The 23,119-nt window shown below is 36.7% G+C and overlaps 1 protein-coding gene across 8 annotated transcripts in view; it reads left to right on the top strand.

The window, feature by feature from the left end:
• Window positions 1–20,597, top strand: part of LOC116851692 — a 66,432-nt gene extending 45,835 nt beyond the window's left edge. For 4 of the 8 annotated variants that reach the window (XM_032831356.1, XM_032831360.1, XM_032831357.1 and 1 more), the window contains one exon: window positions 15,746–20,597. In XM_032831356.1, coding sequence (XP_032687247.1) covers window positions 15,746–19,806 — 4,061 coding nt within the window. In that variant the 3' untranslated portion in view covers window positions 19,807–20,597. Of the gene's footprint in view, window positions 1–6,339; window positions 6,463–15,043; window positions 15,197–15,745 lie in introns of those variants that run through there. The other 4 variants (XM_032831359.1, XM_032831362.1, XM_032831361.1 and 1 more) reach the window with 4 other exon arrangements.
• Window positions 20,598–23,119: the final 2,522 nt, after the last annotated feature.

Genomic DNA, 23,119 nt, shown 5'->3' with positions numbered 1-23,119 from the left:
TCTCTCTCTCTCTCTCTCTCTCTCTCTCTCTCTCTCTCTCTCTCTCTTTCTGAAAAATAAATAATAAATACTCAACGATAATAAAGAGTAAAGCTTCTTATTTAGCAAATAAAAATGAAAGTAAACTTGTATGAATCAAATCATGTAGACGGTGCATTTATAAGTATAGAAAAAAAGTTAAAGATAGTACATTGATATATTGTATTGTTTTCTTTCATTAATGCAAGTACTTTGGATTTGATTGTGAAGAAATGTAACCAGTTTCCATATTATAAATAGTTACGGAAAAAGTGTTCCAGGAAATTACTTTATTGATATTTATAACGCATCATGTAAAAATAGTCGTCGTTGTCATCATCGAAATTATGACCATGTTATGCTAAATGCATCCGAACAATTTTTCCTCAGAGTGAATAAACATTCTTACGTCTCCTGTAAAAGAGAGGTCAGAATAGATTTATTATATAAATTTTTCCATTACTATAGAAGGAGGAGGGCGTAATAGGTGGCGGCGGGACGTGCGTTAGAAATTAATGTATCCTTTCATTCCAGAGAGAGAAAAATATCGAGAGCGCGGTTTTGCTAGGCCGGGACTCGAACCCGGGTCTTTCGCTTGCCGGACGACTGCTCTAAACCACTGAGCTACCTGACGCTCCACGCTCATGACACTCTCCTCTTCCTAGATAACGCGGCGACTACAGAGAGAAACAATGTTACTATATCAAATGGTACAACTGTCAGTCTCTCAAAGTCAAAAGCTATCCTTTAAGACCTGCTGTCCATATATGTCCATCTCCACCGTTGCCGGTGCAAATAATACAAGTAAGCCCCGGGGTCGACACCAATTTTTTTGGTAGCCCCCGGATGCTTGGATGCAATGCGCCATGCGGAGGATCTACCATAGAAAGAAAGCGTACTAAGTGGCAAGACGCCGTGCGTTCGAGATCTGCGTATCTTTTCGTTCCAGAGAGAGAAAAAAGCGAGAGCGCGGTTTTGCTAGGCCGGGACCCTTTTTATCAATCGAAAATGTTTCGTACTTTTTTTTAAATACAATTAGAATAATTGCTACTACTTGAAAATTTGTGATTAATTTTGATTTTTGGCATGATGAGGATTTGTTATGAGTAAAATTAAATTTAACAGATCGAAAATTATGGAAAAGTCCGACTTTTTTACATGATGCCTGTGGGACAAAAAATATCTTCTTTAATATACTTGCATTGTTTAACAAAAAAGTAACTTTTAGGGATCTAAAAACATCTTATGCAATATGTTAAAATATCTTTAAGATATCTGGAGATGTGTTGAAGAAATCTGAAAAAAATATAAAAAATATCTTATACGACACTTTAAGATTTCTTTTAGATATCCGGAAGATGTGCTTAAAATGTCTCAAAAATATTTAAAGACACATTATAAAGATCCAAAGACATCCTATATGGCACTTAAAGAAAAAAAATTGTTTTAAATAATTAAAAGATATCTTAAATATATACTTTTGTATATATTTCTATAATTATACACATTTAGTACAGGGGAAGAGGATATTTACTTTATTATTGTTTATTTACTGCAGGTGGTTGAGAATTATAATTAAACTGTAGATTTGCTCATCCATCCTGCTCAGGGTTAAAATTAGGAATCGCCGACAGTTAGCGGATAATGACCCAGTGGGTATTGTTGAGAAAAAGAGTTGTTTAGATTATTTTTTTGAAAGACGTCTATCAAAAAATCTATCTAAACATCTCTTTATATTGTTAGCTTATAGATATATCTAGTAAGCGGAATTGCAATGATATCCTTTAAAAGAAATGTATAACATGTTATGAAAAAGAGATCATGATGTTTTCTATGTTGACATAACATATATGTGCAATTTAATTTAACTGTAGTAGAATCTCATAAACTTCGTAGTTACATTATAACCTATAATGATTATTGTTATAATAGTTTTATAAAAAGATTTTAAAAATTTACCAGCAAATTAAAAAACAAACAACTTCATAAAATATGTGAACTGTATTCTTTTCAAAATGAAAATACTGAAAATCAACCTGGTAAAAGCAAATCTAATAAAACAAGTCAGAGAAATTACTCTAGATAACGGATATAATTTATTCAAATCAAAGGAGGAGATGAAAAGAGCCTATAAGTACCAGACACAGATGTGGTCGTACTATTTATATACAATAAAATATGGTTATAATTATAACATTATACGTTTCGACCCGATTTGGGTCCTCTTTAGTAAAAGTGTAAAAAAAGCAGTACTAATTAAGTGCAAAAAGGTTAAGTAGAGATGAAAAAAAAAAACGCAAACAAACAACGCGCGCAATTAAAATAAATTTCCCTATACGGATCAATATAAATGTATAAAACGCAAATACAATGAGGATAAATGCTTCTCTCCTCCAAGGTCAACGCAGCGCATCCTTGTCAACCAAAAACGTTTAAATAGACGATGTAGTGCAGACTAAGATGAACAAAATAGTCTCCCCAAAGATGCCGGCAAAAAGAAAGATAAATTTATGTAAATCTAAATAAATATAAAAAGATTGAGCAAACCATGCACCTCAATTAAACAAAGAGAGAGGGAAAATAAGATCTTAGTTACTTTAATGCCGTTAAAACATAAGGCAATAGATGTTTAAACTTGATTTGTGATGATATAACAATGTCAGAGCGAATAATCAAATCGATATATTAACACCGAAGCGATAATCAAATCGGTATATTAACACCGAAGATCGGTATAATAACACTGAATAGCAAATCTTGCGAAGTAGGGGAAGAAACTAACATACACATATATTAAAATTAAAATTTATTTAGGATGTCTAAATACCGCTGGCCAAAAAATTCAGTTTCAATTTAATTATTAAGACCTTTGACTTTTTACTTTTTATATATAAAATTTCCAAATCAAACATTTGAAATAAGAAAACTTGATATCGAGAATTTCTATGTTTTCCCAATGAAAATCATGATTGTAGTCAATTTGATGTGCTTTGACTATCAGAATTAAAGTTATTCATAGGTGGTCTACGATGCTCAGAAATTCTTGTCTTTAAAAGTCTGCTAGTTTGAATCACGTATGACATTTTGCAGTTCACACAATTTATCTTGTAGACAACATTACTGTGCATCATCCTCGGCAGAGAATCTTTGTGTACTTTAATAAATTGGTTAAGTTTAACAAGATCTTTGAAAGCTAATTTTATATTATCGGTATCAATCAAGGATTTAAAACTTTTAGAAATTCCATCTAAGTAAGAGATGGTGAAGAAGGAGGGTTTCTAATGGGTACAATTTTCATTATTGTTTACTGATATGATGGAAATATTTTTGAAAAGAAAAGGAAGACGGCGTTTAATAATCTTGAATAGCAAATCTAACGGGTAGTCATTATTTAATAATATATTGATCACAAATTTTATGTTTTTTACGTGGTACCCTTATAGAAATATCATACTAAGAATCATTGATAATTACTTATTTTCAGTATTAAAAATACTGGATAATAAGTAATTATCAATGATTCTTAGTATGATATTTCTATAAGGGTACTTGGGATACTCAAAAGGAAAGTTCTGTCGATTAAACCGTAAATTGTGCCTATCTTATGACATAAAGAATGGAATGAATAAAAATTGAGGAATCTACCTGAAAAGGTTGGTTTATGGAACCAATCAAATTCCAAACCTCTATTAGAGATTTTTATTGTAATGTATAAAAAACTCAGGCAACCATTGGCCGATTTTTCAACAGTAAATTGTAACCTCTGTTGATAAGAGTTAAAAACGTCTAGAATTGTCTCAATGAATTCAGGGAGAGACGTTAAACAGATATCATCAACGTATCTGGTAAAAAAGGGAAGGAGTGTAAGGACTCTATTAAGCGCCTTAACCTTTAAATCATGCAGAACTATGTCTGCAATGATAGGAGATAAAGGGGACCCCATAGGGCTATTGAAAGTTTGCATAAAATTGTGTCATGGAATTTAAAAAATATAGGATTTAAAACAAACGAAACTGCAGAAATGAACTTATCCCACAGAATTTTTGTATGTTTTTCAATAAATAGCCAACGGTTTCTGAAACCTGTAATAACTATAGATATGTTAGTAAACAATGAAACCGCACCTAAAGAGAAAAGATTGTAATGTGTATCAATTTTAATTGACGAAAATTTGGAAACAAATTCAAAACTGTTGAGAACTCTGCTATCAGGCGGCGGAATACATTTATAAATAATCTTATGTAAAAATAACGATAAACGATATAAAGGACTATTAATGGATGAGATAATGATACACAGTGGACAGTTGGGTTTATAAATTTTGGGTAATCTATAAGCACGCGGTAAAACCCCATTAGTGCAATTTATAAATTCATTAATAATTAATTAATTTTTAATTAATCATTTATTATTAATTAATTGTTTATTTATTAATTAATTATTTATTAATTTATAAATTAAGTTATTAATAAATGACATGTATTTCCATCTAGTCAAAATATTGTGTAAATTATTGGTCAATTTGTTAGTTGCGTCACGGTCAACTCTAAGTATTATTGTCATTGAGGAGAAGCATTATTTTCTCTAAATAAATATCCTTACTCATGGCAACAGTAATATTTCCTTTGTCCTCTCAGGTAATAATCAGGGTTCTATTTAACAAACCGTTTTGTAAAGTGGTGATATTTAAGGATGGTATTATGAGTCTCAGAATAGCGAATAGAATTGTTCAAATAACGTTTAATAAGAATCGCGGAGTTATTACTAATCAAATCCCGTGGTTCCCTATTAAAATTTCTAAGGTTGTTTTCTATACACTTAATAGTTTCAAAGGCCGCACGTTCAGAATTAAGAGGAGGTAAACAAAACCCCTCACCAAGTGAAAGAGACATTTCACTTTAAATAGGATGACCGTTTCAGTATTGTTCAAAAACCACTTGTCATTGTAATTCAAGATGTTAAATGTAGGAGTGTCAGAAAAGTCTTTAAGATCAATATGGATTTTCAAAAAATCTCGGGTAACGTTGGGAAATTTAGAAGATAAAAAGTTGAAACAAGAAGAGGAATTTGTATTAGTCCTGGTGAACCTAAGATTACGACAACCATTATTTTAGTATATGTGTATGTTGGATTTTTCCCCTACTTCGCGAGATTTGCTATTTAAGATCTTCAGTGTTATTATACCGGTTTTATTGTATTGCTTCACATTATTCGCTCTGACATTGTCGTATTATCAACAGATCTTCACAAATCAAGTTTAAACATCTATTGCCTTATGTCTTAACGGCATTAAGGTAACTAAGATTTTACTTTTCCTCTCTCTTTGTTTAATTGCGGTACATGATTTGCTTAATTTTTTTATATTTATTTAGATTTACATAAATTTATCTTTCTCCTCGCCGGCATCTTTGGGGAGACTATTTTGTTCATCTCAGTGCATCTGCACTACATCGTCTATTTAAGCGTTGTTGGTTGACCTTGGAGGAGAGGAATATTTATCTTCATTATACTTGCGTTTTCTACATCTATATTGATCCGCATAGGAAAATTTATTTTAATTGCGTGCGCTGTTTGTTTGTGTTTTTTGTTTTTTCATCTCTACTTAACCTTTTTGCATTTAACTAGTACTGCTTTTTTTACACTTTTACTGAAGAGGACCCAAATCGGGTCGAAACGTGTAATGTTATAATTATAGCCATTTTATTGTACATAAATAGCACTACCACATCTGTGCCTAGGCTCCTTTCTTCTCTTTCTTTGATTTGATTTATATCATAGAGTCAATTTTTTTCTTTTTTAATTTTTAATTGATATAATTTATATTTTAAAGTCTTTAATATATAAATGTTGCATTCGCTCGCGTACTCGCTTCTGAGAGCAAGAAAAAAAGAATACACTTTTATTAAAGAAACTAAGCTATTTACAGGTTCTCGCGTTATTAAACATGATCTTTTAAAATCTCGCGCTCCGGCACATCACACATCAGCTCGACTCGAAAGTTTGTGTGCGACTCCCTTCCGTTTACTCGTCGTCAAGAAGGACGAATTCAACTGTCCAGGTCTCGACGCCTCGTTCACGTTGAAATCACGAATTAAGTCTTGTTCTCGAAAACGCAAACGCAACAATATATTGTTTTAAAAATCAAAAGTCATAATTTCTAAGTATTTTTACACTATTTTGTAAGATTTCTGAAAAATGATAAATCATAAGTAAAATAATCTTCGAAAATAAAATGGAAGTGTATAAACCGTCGACACATGTAATTGAATGTAAATTAGTTCTTCATAAACACTGTTAATCGATACTTACTTGAATTTCTAGATCAAGAATTAAACTTTAGCAATAATTTCGGCAGAAAACAGTGAGTTTTCATTCGTTATCCGACTATCGTAGCAACATTTTACCGCTCGGACTTTTTCCTCATATAGTCAAAAAACAAAGTAGGTATGCGTACTTATTTTATTTCTCGACAGAATACAGAATGTGTTACATCGTATTTGTATTTATAAATAATGTTTAACTTCATATAATATTATCTAGTAAAAACATTAAATAATTATCTCATTGTAAAAACATTAAATAATTATCTCATTGTATGACTATTTATATTTATACTTCATGGAAATAATACGAGGTAAGCTGTATATATGTATAGAGTGTCCCATACTCTCCTTCTCACATTAAGTGGCAATGTAGAACGCGTTGAGGTGAATATAAAAGTCCTACACTGAAAAAAAATGTATTCAATTTAAGTAAATATATTTATTCAAATATCTTTTAATTACAATAAGAGGTTATTTATTAAATTATAATGAGCATTAATTCACTTTAAAAATATATATAATAAAATTGAAGAAATATTTTATCCAACGTGAAATAATTTCGAAACAAATAACGAATAAATGTTATGGAAACAACTGTTACTCAAATTGAATAACTTATTCTTTACAATTTAAAAATCTAATATTTTTAAATTGAGGAAATAACTTTAAATGAATATTTTTTCAAATCAATTAATTATTTTACTCAATAATACACTATTTTGTGAAAATTGTTTTACTCTAATTTCAGAAATGTTTGTTTAAAAATATCAAATTCTGTTGATATCGTTTATTCAAATCTAAGAAAATATTTTCTGAATTATAATTTTTGGATATTGTAAAAAAGAGTAAAATATTTATTTAAGATTAATTTTTTTGAAACAACTTTATAATCCATTAAATAATAATAAGCTAGGTTATTAGGTTATAAATAGGTTATTATTATTTAATGGATTATAAAGTTGTTTCGAAAAAATTAATCTTAAATAAATATTTTACTCTTTTTTATAATATCCAAAAATTTTAATTCAAAAAATATTTTCTTTGATTTGAATAAATGATATCAACAGAATTTGATATTTTCAAATAAACATTTCTTAACCCTTGAACACTATGTCCACCACCCGATTATACCACACATGGGTTAGTCTCACCCAGCGTTTTGATTCTCCTGTATCTTGAGATGTAATTCACGGATTTAGGCTTTTTTTTTTAATCGATACGCCCGACTCTAAGAAAGCTTAATTCACAGGTAAAAATTCAATCAAACTTTTAGTATTCGAGCTATATCGAAAATAATAAAACAAAAATTTTTTTATTTAAAAAAATCGATTGTTTGTTCTTAAAATGGTATCTTTTTTTGAAACCATCCATTAAGGTTTAAAAGTACAAAAATCGAAAGCTATTGACCTAAACATGAAGAAAAAAAATATTTTATTACGATTAGTTCGGAAAAAAACATTTGTTCAGCGAGGTAAAGTTGTGTGAATTTTGACTGTTGCAAAATGAAGTTTCTATCTGAAAAATCGTATTGTTCGTAGTATACAATGAAATTAATTTCTGTAGCATTGATTATAAAGTGTCGGCTGCAATTATAAACTACAAATAGCTGAAATTAGGAAGATTTGCATGCGTCTATATGAAAATCAGGTATAATGTGTCGAATAATAAGATAAGTAGTGTTTGAAAAATAATTTATTATGGAAATACAGTTGCAACTTTGTAAAAGATAGATAAATACGCCACATGACACTGTTATTTTTTATTGTTGCTAATATCTGTGGAACAGTATGTGAATAATATGAACACAATCAATAAACAAGTATATCTATGTTTATCACCACGTCAACTTTAGAACAACCACACTGGGTCAGAGTAATCCATAGACTGACTCGGTGACGCTCACATCTAAACGCTTCTTGCCCTAGATGGTTAGTATGGAGGGGGTTTGTGGAGGGGGTACATAACGTTTTTTCCCCAGAGTCTAGACCACCTCACCCAAGCCGTTTAAAAATACTGCTTGCTTTTCAAACCCTCTGAGTTAGCGTAACCCAGAATAGTGTTCAAGGGTTAAATTAGAGTAAAACAATTTTTACAAAATAGTGTATTGTTATTGAGTAAAATAATTAACTAAATAACCTCTTATTGTAACTAAAACATATTTGAATAAATATATTTATTTAGATTGAATAAATTTTTTTTCCAGTGTACCCATAAGCGCTTACTAAGCTACTCATGGTTTTGGATGCACGTATTATAACATTTATTTTAGTCCAATAATAAAATTGTTTTGAATAAATAATATATTACATATAAAAAAACATAATGAATACTGATAAAAAAATTTAACTAATTTAAATAAATATATTTATTCAAATATATTTTAGTTGCAATAAGAGATTATTTATGAAATTATAAACAATAATTACTTTAGAAATATATATAATAAAATTAAAGAAATATTTTATCCAACGTGAAATAATTTTAAAATAAATAACGATAAACGTTATTGAGACGACCGTTGCTCAAATTAAATAACTTATTGTTAAAAACTGAAAAATCTAATATTTAAATTCAGGAAATAGCTTTAAACAAATATTTTTTCAAACTAAATATTAATTTACTTTACAACACACTATAACACATGTAGACAAAATGTAAGACGTTTATATTAATCGAAGAAGTGGTGTAGTGCCTAAAGCAACAGACTCATAATTCAGAGGTGCCTCACGGGTCCAAGTTTGAGTCCCATCAGTGCCAGTAAGAATTTTCAAATGGTAAGAATTTTAAATGTGATGTAACATTGGAAGCAACTTAATCGTTCCTAAATATTACTTTCATATGAATTTTTAAAGAATTCAAAGAACCGTTCAAGAAAGAAAAATAAAGAAAAATTCTCTAAAGTAAACAATTTTTTATTCAAATTTGATAAATAGTTACTCAATTTTAGCCATGCAATATTTAAAAATAATATATAAAGTAATTAAATAAGTAAATATTTTTTACAGTTCCTTTTATATGTATCAAATCTAATAAATAATTCTTAAATAGTTTTAAAAATATTTATTGAAAGCAATCCTATCTTTACATGTAGCGGAATAAATTTTAATTTGAAAGGAAATTATGCTTTCTCATTTTGACAATTAAATGCTTCATTGTAAGTAACGCTTTAGTCCACTTGAAATAAATGAATAAGGTTTTCCGGAATATATTATGTAACGTGCAGTTCTCCGATCCGTGCAATCAGCTCACTGATTGGGTGCACTACAAACGAGAGACGAAATAATCAGCCGTTCGGTGAGACCCGACAGCTCACAAATGAAATGGGCGCCAGGTACGGCGGACCAACGAAGTCACGAATACACTAAAACGATCTCGCCGACGAGCGCAGCTCGTCCTCCGCCCGAAATGGCCTTCACGAAACCGGCAGCTCAGCCTTACCCTGGGCAGAGGGGCTGGTTCGCGATACGTCGGAGGTGAGGAAAGGATGGGTGGGGCCCTTAAAAGACGTTACTCGAAATATTAGAGGATACTGACACAATTTATTTTTCTTACGTTCGTCATCTATAAAAGTGGTAGTTATTTGCTTTCGCGACAATATAATGTGACAGCGCGCAGTACTTGAGGTCTTGAACCGCGGTATGTAATATTTCCCTAACGAACTACTTGAAATCTCTGTATCTCTGTATCTCTATATCGGCCCGTACAATTCAAATCGGTAACAAAACAATCTATTCATGACCCTCGAAGTCACGACAGCCACGTCGGCACTTGGCGATGTGCTCGTCTGAGCGGTATCGGACGTTCGGTAACGGAAACTTTCCTACTAAAGAATTGAGCTCTCCGCGCTCGCGAGAGGAACGCGAATCCGTACCTTCCCTGGTGGACGGCCGAGCCTCAGCCCTTCGATGCGGTTTCCGATTCGCAACCCGAATTTAGACACCAAATAGTTTCCTATGGAACGGACTCACCAAAAATGTCGCGAACCGGGCGTTGTCGGGCTGCTGGTTGCAGCGGTCTTCCCATGTCAAAATTCGACACATGGGCGGTCTTACAAGGGTTCTCCGCAGTCGTCCGTCGTTAGCAGGCTTTGCAGGCGTCGTTCCCTTTACAGGCTGCCGTCTTGTCGCACGAAACGCAAAAGAGAGCTCTTGATTGTTGTTCAGACCGGATTTTATCTTCTCTTTGAATCTTCGGTACCGACAGTTTACGGCTTTTGATTGACTCATTGCTTCAGAGCCGTTTTTCTGTTTTGAACTTTGTTGTTTTGCTGGAGCCTCTCTGTTGTCTTATCGGTATCGTCAGCTCGTGGCTTTGTCTTTGCGGCACCGCTCCATCTGCAGCCTTGGTTTCTCGTCGTCTCTTGAGCCTCGCGGCGTCCTCGCTCGGCTTGAAGGATGCGCCAGATCATCACTGAGGATTTGTAGGCTGGCCGTCCGCTCGTCCGCGATGTCAGTCGACTCTTTCCTCGCGGCTTCCTCGCGGCAGCTCCTTGTCGACTCGCCTCGGCAGCGGACGGCGATGTCTTCTGATCGTTTCCCAGCATTTTATCCGCTCCGACTCTGAAACAACTGAGCCATATGGGCCGCCCTATCTGTCTCCTATATTATACCGGGATCAAGGGAATGATTCACCTATTCTGTCCGGCCTCCAACGTATCGTCGCTCTTCTTTCCTCCCTCCGCCGCGGCAGCATAATCTCTTCCTCGGCGTGGATCTTCCTTCTTCTTCACGTTCGTTCGACCGTCCGGTCGTATTCGTGCGTCGTACGCGCGACGACTTTTATTACACACAAAAGTTGATTTTTCGGGTTTGCATTCCCTTCGCCTTACGGCTAGGACGCGACACCCACACTTCAGCCTGGAAGCACATCCTTACTTCCTCACTAATTACTGTGACGGGCGATCTTTAAAAATCGCCACAAATTCAAATTCAATAAATATTTGTTTATTTTTACAAGTGTGTGTTATGTTTTAACTTCTGGTTTCTCTATATTAAATAAATATTTCTTTAAATTTGGTAAATAATTTCTTCATTTTAGCAAGACAATATTACAACCATTAAATAAAATTCTTAAAAATAAATAATTATTTTTTACATTTCACTAAATATATTTTCAATCTAATCAATAATTCATTATTTTTCAGCAAAAAATTTTTCATCCTAATTAATATTACTTTTTAATTCAAATAAATACGCTATTGGTACCATTTTAGAAAATCATTTATTCAAAATAAATTATTTTTTTTCAAATTGGCTAAATTTTTGTCTCAGTGTATACCGTTTTGCGATATTTACAATAATCTCCAAGAAATTAATTGTAAAAAATTAAGGAGAAATGCACGCTGAATGGTTGAGGGAGGAGCGCTTGCGACCCAGTAATATAGCAGGCAGATGTCAGCGCGCGTCAGCGTCTTATATCGCTCTGATCCTATATCTTGCCGCACCGCGCCGAGGCGAGATGTAGGAGTGCAACGATATAAGTATAAGCAATGGTACGTTGCTTTTCCAATCACCGCGCGCCGACATCCGTGCGCTATATTATTAGGCCGCGAGCGCTCCACCCTCAACTATTCATCATGTGTTTTTCCTTAATTTTTTACAATTAATTTTTCGGTTATTATTGCGAATATCGCAAAACGGTATGGGACTTTTATGTTCACCACACTCGTTCTATATTTCCACTTAATGTGAGAAGGAGAGTTTGGAACACTTTGTATACCAGGTATGTAAATATGAAACCGGAATTTTTGTATAGAAAATACACGTTTATTGTATGAAAATGATAAAAAATATTTTATTCGAAGTATTGCCCATCGCTAGCTATACATTTTTCCCACCTGTCTGACAATTTGTGGATGCCACGCCAAAAAAACTGTTGCTCTTTTGAAGCAAACCAGTCATCGAGCCATTTCGTACATTTTCGTAAGAAGTGAAGCGCTGCTTAGCAAGTGCGTGTCCCATCGATGCAAATAAATAGTAATCGGACGGAGCCAAGTCTGGTGAGTAAGCCGCATGCGAAAGTATTTTCCAACTAAACGCCTCAATCGTTTCCTTGACCAGTTTTGCTGTGTGTGATGGTGCATTATCATGAAGCAAAATCACTTTGTGTTGCCTTTTTTTATATTCTGGTCGTTTTTCACGCAAAGCTTGATTCAAATCGATCATTGGTTGTCGGTATTGATTGTTCAGTATGAACGGTTTGGCCAGGTTTTAGCAGCTCATAATAGATCACACCCTTCTGATTCCACCAAACACAGAGCATTGTCTTCCGTCCATAGCGATTTGGCCTTGCAGTCGATGTCGATGGTTCGCCTGGAGTTACCCATGATCTTTTACGCTTAGGATTCTCAAAATATATCCACTTTTCATCGCCAGTCACAATTCGATGGAGAAATGACTTTCTTTTGTACCTGGCGAGCAGCATTTCGCAAGTGGTTTTTCGGTTTTCCTGCTGTCTTTCATTCAGTTCATGTGGAACCCATTTTCCCATCTTCTGGATCTTTCCCATGGCTTTCAAACGTATGGAGACGGCTTCTCTGTCACATTTAATTGATCCGCGAGTTGTTGTTGCGTTTGAGTGTCATCCTCATCCAACAATGCTTGCAATTCGCTGTCTTCAAACTTTTTCGGTGGTTTTCCACGTTCTTCGTTTCTCACGTCAAAATCGCCACTTTTGAATTTTTTAAACCACTCAAAGCACTGTGATTTACCAAGAGCATGCTCACCGTAAGCTTCGACAAGCATTCGATGCGATTCTGCAGCAGTTTTCTTCAAATAACAGAAAATCAACGCTGTCCACAAATCGTAGTTTCCAGGCACAAAATTCGACATGTTCAACGCTATTACAAACTATGCTGTTGTATGAAACTTGTATTGTTGTGAGTTGAAAATCTTTGTCAGAAATGTCAACAAGGAAATGGCGCCAATGACGCGGTTTGATGGTAACTACATTGACAGGGTCATCTATGGGCAAATTCCGGTTTCATATTTACAGACCTGGTATATATAAAAAATACAAAAATACAAAAATACAAAAAAATATAAAATACAAAAAATATATTAGGAGCACAAATAAGTCTGCGCCGTTTGACAAAAGATGGCCCCACCAGTAAGTTATGGTTGAAATTGTCAGATGTAAAACGTCATATCGTAAGGTTAGACATCTGACAACACCATAACTTTGAAATATTAGCGATTTTGTATCAGCATCACATAATTTTTTTCGTGCAAAAATATCGAGTTTTGGGCCGAATAAGCGTCATTTGCGGGAACTTTTGATTTACTTCTTTAATTTGAAGAAATCTGCAGCTGAGACGTATCGATTGCTTGTAGAAGCATATGGTGAGGCTGCTTTAAGTGAGAGAAGTTGTCGTGAGTGGTTTCAAAAGTTTAAGAACGGTGAGTTTGACGTCGAAGACAAAGAACATAGATAAAGGCCGAAAGTGTACGAAGACGCGGAATTGGAAGCATTATTGGAGGAAGATTCGTGCCAAACGCAAGAAGAACTTGCATTTACATTAGGAGTGACTCAACAAGCAATTTCACATCGTTTAAAATCGTTGAGAATGATTCAAAAGCAAGAAAATTGAGTTCCATATAAACTGAAGCCGAGAAACGTTGAACGCCGATTTTACACATGTGAAATGCTGCTTACCAGGCATAAACGAAAGGACTTTTTGCATCGTATAGTCACTGGTGATGAAAAATAGATCCACTACGATAACCCAAAGAAGAGGAAATCATAAGGACTACGTGGCCATGCTTCAACATCGACAGCCAAGCTGAATATTCATGGAAAAATCTCATGTTGTGTATTTGGTGGGATCAGCTTGGTGTCGTGTATTATGAGTTGCTCAACCGAACACAATTGATGAGATTGAGCCGAGCACTCAAGGAAAAACGCGCCTACTACTACTCCAGACACGACAAAATTATTCTCCTGCATGATAATGCTCGTCCACATGTTCACATGTCCACCGGCGGCGCCGGTCGAAATCTATTTGGAAACACTCAATTGGGAAGTTTTACCCCACCGTATTCACCAGACATTGCTCCCTCTAACTATCACTTGTTTCGATCGATGACGCACGATCTGTCTAAGCAGCACTTCACATCATATGAAGATACCAAAAATTGGGTCGATTCGTGGATAGGCTCAAAAGATGAAGCGTTCTTCCGACGCGGTATCCGTATGCTGCCAGAAAGATGGGAAAAAGTAGTGGCTAGCGATGGACAATACTTTACATAAATCATAAGGTACTGTTCTTTCACAATAAATGCCCAATTTTTGATAAAAAAAAAAACGGCGGTGACTTATGTGTACTCCCAATAAAAATATAAAAAAATAAAAAAATACAAAAAAAATACGAAAAAAAGTAAAACAATAAAATATGGGACTAGAAACTTGCCACGTCCTCGTCGTTAGTTCCGGGTTATGCAGAAAGCAAGTTATACATCTCTCCGATCAAATATATAAAATTTAAATCTAGAGACTTAGAGACTATATTCGACACATCCAATGTAATATATTGAATAATTAAATTTTATATACTTTGAAATACAGATTTATATTCACAGTCTGAAAAAAATAGTAGTAGTACAACATATCAGCAAAATATGTCACAGAAAAATATATTTACAAAGTTTCTTGAGACATCCACCAAAGTGACTCCCCCATTATGGATTTTGTATTTTTGATTCCAGATTCGTAATTTGCGATATCAAAAACCGCTGTAGTCACTTCCAAGCGGATCCGTTACATTTTGAAAAATATGTCTGCCATATTGGAACCCCCATTTTGAATTTTATATTTTTGACATCGGATTTGTAATCAGTAACACTGAAAACCCCAAAATAGTAAGTTTCAAACGAATCAGATCAATTTTTTGTCCGCCATATTGGATCTGCCATTTTGAATTTTGTATTTTTAACATCGGATTCGTAATCAGTGGACACGAAAACCTCTAAATAGCAAGTTTTAAACGAATCCAATCGATTTTGATAATTTTGTCCGCCATATTGGATCCGCCATTTTTTATTTTGCATTTTTGACACCAGATTCGTATTCAGAGACCCCAGAAACCTCCTGAATACCAAGTTTCACAAAATTATATTTACTAGAAAAAAATGTGACACAAAGGGTTAATATCTCGACTATTATTGTGAATATCGCAGAACGATATGGGACTTTTGTGTTCATCTCAATCTGTTCTACGTTCTCACGAGAAATTGTGAAGGTGATCTGGGACACCTTGTATATATAATTTATACCCTATTTATATTTTTTTTATCCACAATTCTACGATCGTTTACGCGCGTCAACTTACAATTTAAACGATATATCGAAATGCAACGTGTACACGAATGAATCTGTTAAACATGATTTAATCTGTTTCCGTCCGACAGAGCTGGCGACTATAACAAGAAGCGCGTCGTCGACGCCGGATGATGGCATGCCAGTAGTGCCGATATCAGGAGTTGCCGCAAACGAAATGAAGAGACAGATGGAAACGGACGAGTTCAAGGCAGGGATATTGACCACTGGCGACAAAGACGGACGTCGCAACAGCAGTCACGCCGGCGTAGCAGTTGGTGAGTGGAATTCATTGCCGGTACTGGTAGAACGTCTGCGTGAGGCACTCGAGCTGTCCCTCGCCGCGGGTTGTCGGCACGGCGACCAGCCAACGGCGACATCGTCGCTAGCCGAATTGGGAGTTGGCACCGAAATCAATGATCGACTCCACGTACATCGTTCTATGGAACAGGCGGTGCTTCGCAGTTACGACTACGACGATTTCAAGTCAAGGAAAGACGAACTCAAGTTCCTGGAAGATTTATTGCTTTTGGATATTCAGACGGCATTATCACGTTTGCGCGAGACACTGGAACGCACGGACGTTGCGACACTTGCTAAGCACGGCGGTGTGTCGGATTCTACGAGCAAGCTACATCTTCTGCGACTGGTGTCTAGTTTGCTATCACGTCTGCAAGTGCCGCAAAAGGAAGTAACAACGACCGGCGAGAATAGATTAATGAACGTCGCAACAGCACAGGATGCGTTAGTTGCGCGAAAACGACGCCCTGTCAGACATACTATTGGCGTCTCCGCTGAGGAGATCGCGTACGCGCGGAAGCAACTGGAGGAGAGCAGCGCGGATTTGATGAAATTAAATAACGTGTCGATTCAACGGCAACGGGAGTCATTGATTGTATCGGGCAACGTGCCGAATAGCGTGTCGAGTAGCGCATCAAGTGACACGCCAAACAGCGAAAAACACACGGAGGAAATCTGCGATAAGTGCACAAAGAACGCGATTAATCAACGACAGTCTTTGCGCGATAAAAATAAGGACTGCCGCGGGGATATCGGTACATATTGTCCAGTAACGATCGAAAGCGATGAATCAAATATATCTCAGGATCGACATTGGTACAGCAATATCGACGACGAAGAAGCCGGTATTGAAAGAACGAATGAAGAACAGAGTCAAGTAACCAAACTCGCGGCAATACTTCGGCAACGTGCGGAACTGGTTAGTGCCAGTAGATGCAACGTCAACAATAATAAATTTATCGCGAAAAAATTCAAGATCAAGCGAGCCAATACCGTCGATATACCGAGTTACCTGAAACTACAGGCCGGCAGTTTAGATTATAATAACTCAGGTTGCATACAACTGCGACGTCCTATTCATGTAGGTAATAAGGTTACGTCAAATGCAACCAACAACGTCACCGTGCCATCATTTCATCCGCGAACTGAGAACGACAAGAAATTCTTAGCGCTTATCAACAGAAATAATGAAATACAAACGACGTTCAATGTCGCGCCTGCTTTCAAGTCTTTTGGTTATACTAAAGCGACAGATATGTCGTCGAACGAGAACTGGAATAACCGATTCTCCAATATTAAGACTGCTTTTGACAAACAATCTTCCGTGAACGACGAAAACAAACTCTCTTCCAAGCCGCGTCCCGCGAAACACTTTCCAAGTGCACTTCAAACTTTCTCTCAAGTAACAAACAAAAAGACACCAATTAATACTGGTAATTCGAGTAACAGCTTGCCGTTTACCAACACGAACGTATCGAAGTCGGACATGGGTTTTAGGCATGCACCTTCGTCGCTGTTTCGAAAAATCGAAAAACCGCAGAGTCCAATATTACCGTCGAACTCTCACTGGCTCAAGAATAACACGCCATCATCAGGAAACAGTCTACGCGAGAAAGCTAGAATTATGTTTGATCGAGATGATAATGTCCAATCTCAGTCTACAAACAAATTAAAAATCGACGCAAATGAGAACTTTCAGAAACCTTCCTTTCCTCGACTACCGTGGATCGAACGTGATCGAAACGAAGGAAAGACAACTGGGATGATCGCTGAAAATGGGCGGCTCGATTATCGCCTCTTTTGCAAACAATTCGCTCCTTTTATAGGCAAAAACACTGCTGCGGAGCCTAAGATATTGCGAAATCACGAAGAGCATTGTAAACGTAATGAACACTTGATGCAACGTGAGATCATCCTTTCGCCCGATAATAAGTTGGCTATAGCAGATGAAAAAATCTCCTTCAAGACGTTCTCGGAGAAGGGATTGCGAATCCCACACCATCATAGGTCGAGTGAGTCGCGTCATGGAATCGAAGGATCGCGTCGTGACAAATCCAACCTTCTTAGCGAGAAAGACGTCTTCGAACAAATTCGTAATCGTCGGTGCAACGAACAAAATTTATCGGAAAACGCGGTGGTTGATGCAACACTCAGCGGCAGCTCATCTATTGCCATTCAGACGGGTGAAAGCAGTGATAATCAGCCGGAAGAAGTGCGTGTGTTTCGTGTAATTCCTCGAGTTTCAAAAAGTCAGCTGTCCACTTACAACGATGCGTCCGTCCAAACCAATCAGCCGGAGCAACCTCTGATGAAGTATATAGAATCTCAGAAAGAATCTACGAAAGAGCGGGAGACTCCTCGTTACGAATGCGATGACGTTAACCCAATAGTAAACTCAAGCTTTCATTCCGCAGAGGATCCTAGAAGCTTCGTCTTAAACTACAATTGGAATTATCATACCCTGGTGGCTGACGTCGTACCGAAAAATGAGAGCTCGATGGATGAAAACACACGAGATCTTATCAAAGAGCAATCTTCTGTGTACCTGCCAAATCCAATAGAAAATATACCTTATCGGGATGTTTCCGATTATCACTCGACGGAACAGCGCGAGCGAGCCTTTCAAATTGATAATTCTCAGCATGAGAATCGCTTTCCATCTAAATTAGGCCCTGATAATAAATTACAAATATATCAAAATTATCCTCCAGACATGAAATCTAACAAAGATTCACTCAAAAGTGATGAAAATGATTTCTCGTGTACGAACAACGGCGGTTTACCAGAAGAACAGAATATTCAAAATCAAGATATAAGCGCGGATGCCGGAGTTGTAACTCGGTACACCTGCGCAATAGCAACCGTCGCTTCGGCGGACATCCTGGAGATGCCATCGGAAGAAACAGGACCAGAATTCATAATCTCGTCTTCTCCCTCTCCTTCGCATTCCCGGCCCTACGCCGGAGAGACTAGTAACGAGATTATCACGACCAAGGAAGAGATACGTCGACACAACATGCTGCAACAGAGTTTAGTCAATCGACTGCAAAACGAACGCATGATACTGAATGATCAGTACGCGCCTGTCTACAAACAGCCTAGCAGTTTAAATCAGTCTACAAAGTTTCAATCGTTCAATACACCGAAGCTGGAGCCGCCGCTTATCGGTTTCTTATCGATTCCACCGAGTTCAGGACTCAGCACTTCTGGCACTACAATAAACCGCGTCACTACTCTTAGAGGACAATACGAGCAACCTGGCGGTCAACCGAGACCCGTTCAAAAGGAACGTTCTCCAATCCTAAGAGGTCTGAATAGCGCGATGGACTCTAGCGATAAATATCTGATATCTTGCTCCAACAAATCGGCCAGATCTGTTGTTCTGTCTAAGTCTGAATCGTGGCATCAGTTGGCACTGTCTAATAGTCATCATCCGTCGCCGCGCCCGTCACAGGCTGGGTTACCCCCAACGTCGTCCCATCTCCCGAAGCTGCTCCCAAAATCAAAGTCGCCATCGTTCTTTCGAATGAAGAAACAATACGAGGCGTCCTTGTCCTCAGACAATGTGAAAAAAATGGAAGATAAGATACGCAGATACTTCGATCATTCGAACGACAACGTGGACGCAAAGGACTCCAAAGGCAAGCGTTTTCCTTCGCACGACATAGTGACAAAAGGTTTAGTTGGCCTTTCTAGGAGCCGCACTATGCCAGGAATTTGCAACGAAAAGCTGCATTTGTTGATTCCAGCTACACCGCAACTTCCTGCGACGAATCTCAACAGTACCGACGTGGAAAAAGTCTTTGACGACATTTTTGAGGAAGCCACGAGAACCGACGATCATCGTTTCTGATCAATCGGTTCCTCGATTTCTTTGTGCGCGTTACAAACTCGCGTTATGAACTCGCGACACATGCTAAAGACTATTTGCGATAAAAGTGGCATAAGTTTGGGGCTTTTAATAATACTTCTTTTTAAGATCACGCAACTACATCATAGAAAATCGTTTCTTACAATCATCAATAATTTCGCCGCAGACGTGTTTGTTGCACAACGGCCAACCATGTGAATCGTTAAATTGTTCGTGATTTCACATATTGATTCACGTAGCCTACCATCGGTAGATAAAATTAATCTACTACTGGTTTGTTTTAATCAAATTACTCTTTAGAGATTTGCAGATGATCATTGTCATGTATTTGTTTTCAGACTGTTCACGAAAACATCATAGTTGTCAATAACTGAGGTTTAACTATATCGTCTTTCTAGTCAACTTTGACTAGTTGATTTATGAGAACTGTTTGTGTGCGGTAATTTTTTCGTCAAAGTAAATCCAGTATTAGCAAATTGCATTTTACATAATGCCAAAGAACACTTGCGTATTTTTTCAAATCTATTATTCGGTTGCTTTTCCATGCATTTCCACAAATAATTGTAAAAATGTCGTAAAGGGTTATCTTATCGCGTAATCATAACATGTTCTCAATACGACTAAACGCTACGATATATATAATTAGACCGCATGATCCTTTGTTTTCGTCGTCGTAGAGAGCTTCGACCAGAAGAAAAAATGGTGTTTCACAACATCATTTCAAGTTCCGATGCAAGGAAAACTCTACAACAAAAATATATTTCTTAAATCTACAACGGAACTTTTTTTTTACGTCTGCACGGTCTTCGTCAAATACAAGAGACGGTAATGCAAATTGATGTAACGATCATCGTCATCGCCAACGCCTATCGCCCTTCGTTCTTCTTGATGAGAATTGTCTTGCTTTCTTCATGGCTGCTGGCATGTGTGCGGGACAAATGAATGCGTCGAACAAGAAAACCGTTTACATGAAATCTGCTCGAACTGGCGTGAAATAGAGGACATCGCAACACACCAACTACATCGTTAGCCCGCATCATTTGCGCATTATTTAACTACGAATCGTATAAAAGCTCCACAATCACACGTGTTAAACATGCGCGGCGTGGTTGTTCCTTTCTTTCATTCCATTTGTTTTTCTTTCTTCTTTTTATTCTATTTTTCTTTTTTACTCGAGTCGCGAACGCGGCGCGCAAGTCTCGCGGACGGGCTCTGAGAGTCACTAAGAGGACCATGCCAATCCCCGAATAAAGCAGTGAGTCATAATCCTTATTTTTGTCGATCCTTTTGTTACGCAGTAGTATACAGTTTGCACTACTGCGAGTGTGTACGAGTGATACCATAGTACACGTGTCGCGTATGATCTTCGATTATTATCGAATACTTATTCTTTATTCATACTAAACTGTTACTTGATTTGTTTGTAAGATAACTAATATACTGCAGGCATGCGACGAGAATGGGAAATGAAAGGTTTCGCTAGATCCAATAATACTTGATACACCTGTATATTATGTATGTGTGTGCGCGCGCGTATGTGTGTGCGTGCGTGCGCGCGCGCGCGTATGTGTGTGTGTGTGTGTGTGTCATATGCCGGAATTCGCAAGGTTATAGATAATTAAAATAGATATATAAGTATTAACATTTTAATTCAATCTTAGTATGCATCTCGGCGCAATTCTAACATACTGCGTATGCTATATAATATTCGTGTTCTGACAGTACTCCGTTCATTTTTCAGTTCCAAAGAAGCCACTGTCGCCATTTGCCAAGTTTCGTCAACTCGATAGACAAAATAGTGCCACTTTATCGCCAAGGTAATTATAGAGACAAAAGATAAATTATAAATTATACGACATATTAGTTAACAATTATATATATATATTTTTCAAATTGTTTTATTAGTTGCATTTTCTTTCTTTTGTGAGATCTCTGTCGTCTGAATTATCTATAGTACTATATAGAAGGTGTTTCACTTTAAGTGATATGGTCGATTATCTCGCGAATCGATGATTTTATTGGAAAATTTTTCCAACGAAAGTTGCGTGGCTTGAAGGGGGACACATGATGAAAATGTGAACTTGACCTTGAGTGACCTTGTCAAAATCAGGTCCAGGTCATTAATGTTTTTTTAAACGGAAACCCCTATTTTTTATTATCTTGTTATTAGCTTATTATTTTTTATATTCTTGTAGCTTATCGCGAGAGCTTTCCAAAATACTATAATAAAGTTACGTTTCATTGAGTACTTTCCGAGTTATGGAGCTTGAAAGTTAAGACAAGATCCATCACTGATCCGGCCAACTAAGGCAAGACTGACCACTGATCCGGTCAACTAAAGCAAGACCGATCACTGATCCCACTTAGCTAAAAAAATAAAAAGGAAAAGCTATACGAATAAAAGAGGAAAGTTGAATCGTTCAATTGGGAAGAATTGGACTCAATTCCGTCCGCGTGAACGTATGTCAAGCAGTGCGGATAGATCGCGGAGACGCGCGCGCGTAAGAATTCCGCTCAAACGCGCATGCGTACATAACGCCAGCGGTACTGTAACTTTCAAGCTCCATAACTCGGAAAGTACTCAATAAAACGTAACTTTATTATAATATTTTGGAAAACTTTCGCAATAAGCTACAAGAATATGTAATAAAAAATAGGGGTTTCCGTTTAAAAAAACATTAATCACCTTGACCTGATTTTGACAAGGTCACTCAAGGTCAAGTCCACATTTTCATAATATGACCCCCTTCAAGCCATGTAACTTTCGTTGGAAAAATTTTTCAATAAAATCATCGCAAGATAATCGACCATATCACTTAAAGTGAAACACCCTGTATATACAGGGTGTCCCCCGTAAGACGGACTAAAAGAAAAATATAAGTAGAACACTTAAAAGTGAACAAAAATTGTATGGGTCATTTTTCAAACAACCACGTAAAATTTCGAGATATTAATTAAAATAGTTGGACAAATTAGAACACGCGACGCGACAGACGGGACATACAGCTCGCAGCGGTCGGCGAAGAAAATGGACGAGCGCACACATACACAGACGCACACACGGAGCTACCCATTTCCGTATACCAAACGGCCCACCTCTCTGGCCTATAAGATAGGTCCGCGAGCACTCGTCCATTTTCTTCGCCGGCCGCGGCGAGCCGTATGTCCTGCCCGTCGCGTCGCGCGTTCTAATTTGTCCAACTATTTTAATTAATATTTCAAAATTTTACATGGTTGTTTGAAAAATTACCTATACAATTTTTGTTCACTTTTATGTGTTCTACTTATATTTTTC

The sequence above is a fragment of the Odontomachus brunneus genome, unplaced genomic scaffold (assembly GCF_010583005.1).
Source record: "Odontomachus brunneus isolate Ranch 3 - 2012 unplaced genomic scaffold, Obru_v1 Obru_scaffold_187, whole genome shotgun sequence".
NCBI classification, from domain to species: Eukaryota; Metazoa; Arthropoda; class Insecta; order Hymenoptera; family Formicidae; genus Odontomachus; species Odontomachus brunneus.
This window is presented reverse-complemented; position numbering and strand designations above follow the sequence as displayed.